This window comes from Puntigrus tetrazona, unplaced genomic scaffold (assembly GCF_018831695.1).
Source record: "Puntigrus tetrazona isolate hp1 unplaced genomic scaffold, ASM1883169v1 S000000456, whole genome shotgun sequence".
Taxonomy (NCBI): Eukaryota; Metazoa; Chordata; class Actinopteri; order Cypriniformes; family Cyprinidae; genus Puntigrus; species Puntigrus tetrazona.
The window spans coordinates 142,501-152,500 of NW_025048098.1; the positions used below are offsets into that span (position 1 = coordinate 142,501).

General features: G+C 37.2%; 1 protein-coding gene across 3 annotated transcripts in view; it reads right to left on the reverse strand.

The window, feature by feature from the left end:
• Positions 1-10,000, reverse strand: part of sept7b (septin 7b) — a 13,478-nt gene that overhangs the window by 1,793 nt on the left and 1,685 nt on the right. For 2 of the 3 annotated variants that reach the window (XM_043231840.1, XM_043231842.1), the window contains 12 exons: positions 9,103-9,205; positions 7,211-7,317; positions 6,650-6,750; positions 6,353-6,487; positions 5,206-5,323; positions 4,754-4,846; positions 4,253-4,349; positions 3,911-3,962; positions 3,534-3,659; positions 2,441-2,461; positions 1,214-1,349; positions 560-693 (listed from right to left, as the gene is read on the reverse strand). In XM_043231840.1, the coding sequence (XP_043087775.1) occupies positions 560-693; positions 1,214-1,349; positions 2,441-2,461; positions 3,534-3,659; positions 3,911-3,962; positions 4,253-4,349; positions 4,754-4,846; positions 5,206-5,323; positions 6,353-6,487; positions 6,650-6,750; positions 7,211-7,317; positions 9,103-9,205 (1,223 nt within the window). The remainder of the gene's footprint in view (positions 1-559; positions 694-1,213; positions 1,350-2,440; positions 2,462-3,533; positions 3,660-3,910; positions 3,963-4,252; positions 4,350-4,753; positions 4,847-5,205; positions 5,324-6,352; positions 6,488-6,649; positions 6,751-7,210; positions 7,318-9,102; positions 9,206-10,000) is intronic. The other variant, XM_043231841.1, reaches the window with a different exon arrangement.

Genomic DNA, 10,000 nt, shown 5'->3' on the forward strand with positions numbered 1-10,000 from the left:
CACGGTGCAGCTAATAGCTCACATAGCAGGAAAAAAAAAAAAAAAAAAAACACAGGGAGGAAAATATTTAAGTACTTTCTTTGGCGGTTATATGTTTGTGTAATTGTACTGTGCATAAAATGCAGGCATCATGCAGTAGCTGTCAATATGCATGATCGTTTTTCAGTGATCGCACACACTTTGTTTATACTACAGAGAGTCAGTCATCTCTCCTTACTCTGTTTATGTGATAATCTAAATCTTAGGCTATTGCTAGCAAGCTAACCATGTCTATTTAGTGGCTCGCGTTATATTATTAAAACAGGTTGTTTTATTTTTGTGCCTTTCTGAACACAGACGGCAACTCAACCATGCACTTCACAACGTCGCTGTTCTGTTGCGCCTATTTTTCAGCGGTCTTTTGCATGCGCAAGATTTATATGAGGAGGAAAACTTGGTGTCTGAGGTCTTGGTGTCTTTCCATGTACAGAAATGTATTATTTAAAAATACCACGGTTATTGTTACATTTTTCCATTTTATGGCACCTTTAAAAATATGTAAATGAATCAGATGACATACATTTTCTGCTGCTCCAGGATACGCTGCTGGGTCTCCCAGGTGGATCTCTCCTCCTCAAACTGACGTCGTCTCTCCTCCAACTCCTTATGCTGAGCCTCCAGGTTCTTCTTCATCTGCTCATGACGCCGCTGCAGCTGCAAAAGTCACACAGAAACAAGACGTCAGGCTGTTATTGCCAATTAAATCAAGCAATCTAAGCAGACAGCCGATAGATCGTTCAATTTAACTAAAGAGCAAAAAGGCATTTCAAACTTGTTTCAGTATCATTGAGATACTATTACAGTTTTAATTATTATACATTTTTTGTATTTAGTTTTCTTTTTAGTTAAGCTTTTAGTTGGTTTGTTCTGTGTCTGTATTGTATAATATACCTGCAATAATTTTTATTTTTATTTTAATTTAATTTTATTTTTTAATCTACAGTTTTAAATAATTTACTTCAAGTTATTTTAGTACATGAATAAAAAAGTAAAATAAATATAAATAAATAAAAAAAGAAAATCAGTTAATTTTATTCATATAACTAAAGTTTAAATAAAAAAGGTTTTATATAAAATTTGTTTTATATAAAAAAATATTTGTATAAAGATGTTATTCTTTTAGTTTTATCACCTAATGCATTTTATGATTGTCAAGGAATTGCGCTGCAAGTACCTCTGCCTCTGAATCTTTCAGCTTCTGGACCTTTTCCTTGACTTTCATCTCAAACACCTGCTCCATCTCCATCTCCATCTTCTTCATTTTAGCCACATGCTCCCTTCTCTCCTCTTCCATCTGGGCGAGCGGGCTCCTAGTTTTGACACATGCAATTCATAATCATGAGGGCACATCCCACAGTTTCCTCTAAAGCAATGCATCCTTGTGCATCTTCACAAGACAAGACGAGGTGGAAAGGTGGACGAACACTCTTTATAACAAAGATGAGCTCAAGGTGACACCCGCGACCAATCGCTCCCTCTAAACACCTCTGGCAGCTAACCACGGCCAGTCTTGCTAAGGCAGAGAAAAAGGAGGAAGAACATCAAACGAACGAACACCCTGGTTCTAGAGGAACCTAAAAGCTGTTAATGGCCAAAGCATTTACGCTGATCAGAGTTAGTGAGTGGCGCAGGAAAGCTGCGAAGAGGAACATATGCAAAGACGGTGGGAATCTTTAGATGAGTCACGATACGATGTTGATTCAGTCCAAAGTGATTCATTCATGATGCATTTTATTCAGGGATACTATCGTTAAAGAAAACACTAATATAATATAATATAATATAATATATATATAAAAAAAAAAAACATTACTTTCCATAAAATAAATGTTAATTTAAATATACAGTATGCAAATATATCATTATTTTATTTACAAATATATTGTAGAATAAATAAATTAATATATTAATATATTTATATATATATATATATATATATATATATATATATATATATATATATATATATATATATATATATATATATATACACACACACATTTATTTTAATAAATATTAGTGATTATATATTTAAATAACAAAAACACTCATCTCAATTTTGGAACAACAGAATAAAATATATCATTCATGAAATATGAGCAGAACAAATTTGATTTCAGTGCAACCATTTTTGTGAATCAAAGTCTGAGCATCTGCGAGTCCATTTTTTTCTCCTACTCAAACAAACAGTAGGATATACTCCTGGATACTTCACATCAGGAAAAAAAAAGGAAGCGTTTGACTTCCTCTAATCTAATAAGGTCTATTACTCCCCGGAAAAGAATCACACGTGGAACTTGTGGAAAAAGAGGGAGATAACAGACACCGCAAGAGACCGTTCCCAGAGGAAGAGAGGATCTGTACAACACAGGGATTTGGAAAAATGTAAATGACCACTTACATGCCTTCAACCGTGTCAACTCTAAAAGACAAAAACACACATACTTAGCATGCTACAAATCATACTGTGCACTGAAGAGCAAAATAATGTGTCAACAGAAAGCAGACGAGAGGAAAGACTAATTTGGATTAGAACGCTTTTAATGTGGTTTTCTTGCAAAAACGATATTTTAGGTTAGAGGTGACAGTTGACTACTTGAAAGCTGCATGGCGTGACCACAAACATGTCTGTGAGCGCGTGCTCATGCATACGTGCGCTGTGCTTGTGTTAAAACTCTCAATTCTTCAATTAAAAGGTTAGCGATCACAGCAAAGTGTAAAGGGATATCTTAATATAAACCGCCTCAAAATGTATTGATAGAAAATATATTTAAGCCATCGGGTTGAGTAAGAGTTAACATGAAATCGAAATGTAATCCCTTCCCGTTTATAATTAATAAAATAAAGCACTGCTCTAGATTTGAATTAATATCCTGTCTGACTTGCAAACATTATGTTGACTTTAAAAACCGAAGTCACCAGCCACAAATGTAAGTATATATCATTTACAGTGTGCTCTCTAATACGACAGGAAATGATGCAACGTAAAATGTCACAATGCTGACAACTGAGCATCAGTTAGATACACAGTTCTAAAATCTATATGCTATAATTAACAAACAAAGTTATTTTCAGAGTAAATGTTAATGTGTTATGTCAACTGTATTAAATTACTCGTGTGAAATTACTAATATGACGCTACTATTAATGAGATGGCTGTTTAAATTCACATACGCAACACCAGAGATGTGGAGTGGCGCGTGCCAGGAACACATTGTTGCTTGAGCGTTATACTTTACATTCACACACAGTGACGCAATGTGGTCAGAGTTGAGCGTGTTTTAAGCGTCTGAGACGAGGCAGTGTGGAATGTAATCCCGATGCTGCCGTCTTGCATTATTCCAGGCATTTCCGCTCGCACTTAAAGCGTATAAACATCACAAATCACACGACAAACCAGGCCGGCCTTCATTTTGACATGAAGTGCATGTTCTGGGATGAAGTAGACGAAAGAGTCGTTTAATATCAGTGAGATGATACTGAAAGTATCTTACTTGGTGAGCTGGCCTTTGGCTTTGTTGTTGTCGATTCCATTACAGGTAACGGCAGCGAGCTTCCTGCTTCTGTAGTTCTCATAATGGACGTTATTTGTTACGTCTTTGAGGTCCTGCATGTGGGTTCTGACACAAAACAAGTACATTTTTTATACACCGACTCCCCAGGGATATATTACAGTACATTAGTGATATAAAATATCAAATCAAGGGGCAATTAATGTTTAAGAAAAATAGCTGAAGCACACTTTTGAAGCAATGCATTTGTGGTCAAAGTGCAGTCTCTTTCGCTCTCCCAAAGCTATTGCGTTTCTACACTTTATCTCCTCAAGTCTTCAGCTGAACTGTGTGTTTTGACTTGCAGTGGCTGTTTGTACCTGATGAGCATATTCCTTAAGAGTGTGAAATCACAGTGGTCCCCGTTCTCAACTGAGGAGAAAGAAAAGATAACCAGGTTTTAAACACACAAATGTCATTTTGAGGATAGCTTTACAGGTGTTAACTACAGGATAAAGCTTCACAAAGATCTCACAAACGGTCATTTCTAGCTGATGTAATAATTAATAACTACATTTAGAAGTGCATAATCACATCCAGGAACAACAACAGTATTCAGAAGTTTGTGGAAGAGTAGTATTCGTTTTTCTATGTTTTTGAAAGAAGTCTTTCAGGCTTACAAAGCTGCATTTGAGTGTAAAAAGCATTTCAAGTGCATCTACCTTCTGCCACTCCCCATGGGTACTGCCTTCCTCTAACCTTCTTGCCATTCGCCTCAATGATAGTGTTGCTTCCGACCACAGCCAGGGGCAACCGATCCTAGAGAGAGAGAGAGAGAGAGAGAGAAATACTGACTCATGGATGGCTGTGTACAAGGAATCTGGCTGTTAAAGCAACATGCCGGCTTTTCATTGGCTGGCTTTCAATGGGCAGCCACCTGGTGAACTACATGTACTGTCCACCTCCACAGAAACGGATCCTGAGCTTCATCACTGTATTACATTTCAGTCTCTTACATGAACAGCATTTAAAGCGGACAGATAATAGAAAACAGGTTATTTCTTACACAAAAACGCTCCACCAGGACATTCAAAAATGACACATTTACGACATCACAGCCCATAAAAACAACTGCAAAATCGGTCAGTTTAATTACACTGGTCGTTAAATTACGAAAGTTTTTGTTTGGAAACATACATGTTACACAAAAGTAGAACTCTTACTTTGATTGTTTTCACAATCTTGTTTTCCTCCTCGTCGTCCGTCTCTGGAAACTCGTAGATTTTGATCTTGTGCTCCAGGATTTCTCGCATAATCTAGTGAAACATTAAAAAATGACTTGAAAAATTACACAAGCTCTCTGCGATTCCTTCGGGCCCAGCACACAACCTCCAGAGGATCACCAGGAGCGATTGTTTAGGGTTGAGGAACATCCTGTTTATTTATTTGTGGATGTGCTCAAATCTTTTCATCTGATCTTTCCTGTCTAGGCTGTAATGCTGCACTCCTGCTCATGGTTCCTGCAGAGATAATACTCTGACAGATGGCAAAGAGCTCAAGACACACATGGTGCCGGAGGCTCGAACTCCTGCTGTCTCTCCTTGCCTTTTTCTTAATCGGGAGTGTAAACGGACAGGACTTAGCACACAAGAGCTGGAGGCTACAGCCGGCTGACCTGTTTCTTGAACTGTTGGCACTCTTCGGGCGTCAGGGTATCTGCTTTGGCAATCAGTGGGATGATGTTGACCTTCTCATGCAACCGTTTCATAAACTCGATGTCCAAAGGTTTCAGTCTGGTGGAAAAACATACAACACAACACTGTGATAATGATTACAGTTCTGTCAATAGCTTTTTGATAGTCTTTGCAAATGAAAGCATCACTGAAACTACGTTTCATATTTAAGGTTAGGGTTTTGAACTTTTGCACAGTTAAAAACGACTCGCATTTGCTATAAATAAGGTAAAAATGTAGTTTGGAGTTCCAACCAAATATCCGATGATCTACTTTTTAAGAAAATACCAGTATTTAAAAGACATTAAAAAAAGAAATTAAATATACAATAAATGTAAAGCGTTGCTTATTGTAGAAAAGTGTTATTATTATAATTGTTTATTGAACATTGGTGACATTACTAAGCCACCAGTGTTCATGTGTTTTGCTTTTACTGCTAAATTGCTTTCCGTTTTGAATCATCGGCAACAACACCCATACTATTTACTTTCTTTCACGCTTCAGTTCTGATAATCATGACTGTGTGGACACAAGACTGAATAGTGAGACACGTTCCTGCATCTTCACTGCCGCTGCACACAGATCCTCTATTGTCCGACAACAGCAGCTTACAATAATACAGTCATTCTAATGTTTTCACTGAAAATTTCAGTGACCTCAACTCAGTTTTGTCAATGAAATCTATTATCAGACATCTTAGCAGAAAAAAAAATGAAAGCATAATAGAAAAACTAAAAACAAACAAACAAACAGGTATAGGTTTATGTACAACCAACTTATTCTAGGCACAAAATTATAATTATAATTTGTTTTTAAATATTTTTGAAAGACTGCATATATTGTTACAATTTAAGATAACTGCTTTCTATTTGAATATATTTTAAAACGTCATTTATTCCTGTGACTTTTTCAGCATCACTACACCAGTCTTCAATGTCAATTGTTCAATTGAAATCACGAAAAAAATGGCACTCTAGTGATGCTAAATGAGGGGTCAACATATAATTGCTCACTTTTCTCCTTCTTTTAAGACATAATAAAGAATAATTTACAGCGGGAAAGCAGAAGGGCAGGTCTCCAATCACTCACCCATGTCCTGAGGGTGCAATGAAATACAGACAGCAGTGCACTCTGCTGTCCGGCATCTGCCGTCTGTTCACACGCGACTCAGCGTTCAGATAATCCTCAAACTTGCTGTCAATGTGATCAATGACCGGCTGCCAGCTGGAGCAGAAAACACACAAGAGATGTAGGTCACGCTTTTGGTTTAAAGCAACACCACAGTAATGAAAACACAATCACACAGACATCTAATTATATCAAGCAACCTGATATTAAACCGTGCTGTGATCATTTTATCTGGCAATCCACCACAATCGTTCTCACCAGTTGCTGTTGTCCACAGCGTCTCCGAATCCTGGAGTGTCCACTATTGTGAGCAGAAGTTGGACGCCTCCCTCCTTCATCAACACTTTGGACTGCTCCACCTGTGAATAACAGACCAACTGAATTACTATTTCTACATGGAGGCCCTCAACATATGCTGTAGTAACCACTAAATAATTAAGACCTCATGAACGGCTGGTATAAACACTAGTAGCTAGTGTCTGTTTACATACCGCTGGGTATTAGTGGAGTGTGATGTGAAGACTATTATCATAAAGCTGAAATGTTGTGTAAAGCTTTGGACTAAAGTCAGTCTAAAGGCTACAAGTACAAACACGCAGGACATAGCATAGCTATTACTGAAGTATTACTTAAGTATGCTTGAGAAGCCTGAAGTACAGTGGCATAGAGACCTGGAAATGTGTGCTTAAGAGTAAAACCTTTCTAAAACTATATTCAGGTTAAAAAAAATGTAATGTCCACCTTCTGTTCCCAGTGCACAACTGAGAAGAAACAAGCAGTATCCATTGACATTTAGAAAACAAATCCTAAAACACATACCTGAACTGTTTTCTTGATTCTATGTGAAGGTCCAGGATATTCTCCAGAGTACATATCCGTCAGGAACAGAGAATTTATCAGCGTGGACTTTCCCAACCCTGACTCTCCTGAATAAAAGGACAATTTTTTTGATCAAATAAACACAGTCTTGATGAGAACAAGAGAATTCTTTATATAAGAAAAAAAATGTGTGTAATATACATATTTTTTTTTTTTTTTTAATTCAGTTTACAATAAGCACTTGAAGAATTATTTTAGACAAAATTTAAAAACCTACAGGCAAATATGAAAAAAGAGATTTTAAATATGCATTTTTTTTTTACAGAGATAAATAGTGCTGGACAGATTTGGACTTGATGCAGACTCAATATCTAGAAAGCAGGGTAATATACTGCAGACACAAATAAAATAAAATAAGAAGCAGTTTTCTCACTATATATATATATATATATATATATATATATATATATATATATATATATATATGAGAAAACTGCTATTTATTTTACAAACTTAATCTACTAATGGCAATGTAATGGCTGATTATACACTTATCCACCATTGCATTCAAAATCTTTGAATTGTGACATTCACGGCACGAGAGAGCGGCCATTAAAATCCATCTGATTCGTGACTAAATAGACAAACAATTAAAATAATAGTTCAGATGGAATGCAAAGACATGCCCTATGTGAACTTCCCCTACATGAATTACGTCAATGCTGGAGGGAACAGCCTTTTTTTTACATCCAGTCTAAAAACCCCATGCGAAAACAGTGGCATTAACCTCACAAGCAGCTTTTTGCCATTTCTTTAGTAAATCCATCAAGATGTGACCAAGTGAACTTCATTCTAAATACTTACCACTAAGTGTTCTGGAAATTCAAATATGACTAACTCAATACCTCTCCAGCGCTGCGATGACGCTTCATTATTACGCGTTTAGCATTAGTGTGAACACAGAGCGCAAGCTACCAGAGTGACGGATAAACACTGGATGAAGGTTAGAGAACTAAGAGAGCGCGACATTCATCTGTGCGGTCTCACGCGGTGAGGTCAGCACATTAACAAGAGTAAATTGATTCTGGCAGGGCGAGTGGCTGGCACCATTACAGACTTGGCCGTTCTCCATACCCAAACACTAACGCAAGAACAACTGGGTAAAGTCCACCCGCGCAGCACAGGCAATTTGGAGAACAAATCAGCGAGAGCAAGCGCCGTAAAGCTTCGTTAATGCCATTGAAATCAGTTCAACGCTGGGATACTATACGATGAAAAAAGACACAGAAGTCTTACCAAAGACAATATTTTGCAGCTGCAGAGACCACAAATAATGTCTTGAACATGCCTCTCGCTTGCGACCGAAAATAACTCAAGCATGCACAACCACGAGTCCCGGGGTCAGATTCATAAACGCAGGGGATGTCGGGTACAAAACCGCGGCTCGCACGCAAAGCCAAAGCAAACACAGCTTTCAGACCAAATTCTAGCAAAAACAAGGCAGATCCCATATCACCACAAACTTGATTAAACGTAGAAAAAAAACAACTTGAAAAATGTCAGCCATTTAGGTATTCTTTACTGAAAACTCTTTGCATTTTTCACGATGAACAGGATGTGAAATCACTGCCATTCAACCCCTGCTTCCTGTGCGGTTATCCAAACAGTGTTTAGACCAAATGTCAAGAATGTAGTCTCGAACTGGCAAACATTCAAAATTAGGCAGGAAGCTCCTCGAGTGGTCATAATGACTGCAGCGCACACCGAATCCATCACAAGCAACGTGTCACTAACTTAGTTACACGTTGAGTGTAGTTTGGTATTTGCGAGCCGCATGCCGAAGGTTACAAAGCAGATCAAAATCAATACATTCAAAGAATGCGCTTCCTTACCCACAACCATCAGAGTGAACTCGAAGCCCCGCTTCACAGACTTTCTGTACACTTGGTTGGGAAGGCTTGCAAAGCCCACGTATCCCTCCAGATTCTTCTGCTGCTGAAAACAGACAGAAAAAGCCTTTTTGATCAGAGGAACTTGCTGGTATATGCTCACAGAAAATACACAACTGCTTGCTCAAATAAGCAAACGGAAGGTGATCGTGTGCTATTGGCCGTACTTACTGCTGTGTATTTGAATCCCAGAAATACACGGAATTGGTTGAGAGTGTCGGGGAGCAAAATTAAGACGTCAGACGAGATGTTTTGCGCGTCCAAAGTTCAGCATACAACGGCATTTTGGACAAAGAGGGAGAGAAAAAAAAAAAACACAAAGATTTATGACATATACACAGGCTCCAAATGCTTGAAATTGCTTTGGCAAGAAAAAAAAAGGAAATGAGCTGAACTGATAGAGAGAAAGTCAAAGGCTCAATGATGCAAGTGACTCAAATTTAACATATGCAAACTTCCATTGAAAAATAAAGTTAATTAGGAAAGCAGTGAAGGGGTTGAGTGCAAAAGTTTAGGGAGAAAAAAAAAAACTGTAGGAAAAAAACCATAAGTAAATACATAAAAAAATTTAAATAAGTAATTTACTTAAGAGGCTAATAATACATTTATTTAACAGTACAGTACTAGTAAAAAAAATAAAATAAAATCAACAAAATATTAACTGAAATTGAACATATTCCAATTAATATTTCATGTATATAGGCCATAGCAAGACATGTTGAATATTCCTCACATTAAGTCACCAAAAATAAATATGTGAAACAAATAAAAAACATTTTTAATGATTGGCAAAGTATCAGAGAGATATTAAAATGCTGTAAATTATGCTTAGAGTGATGTA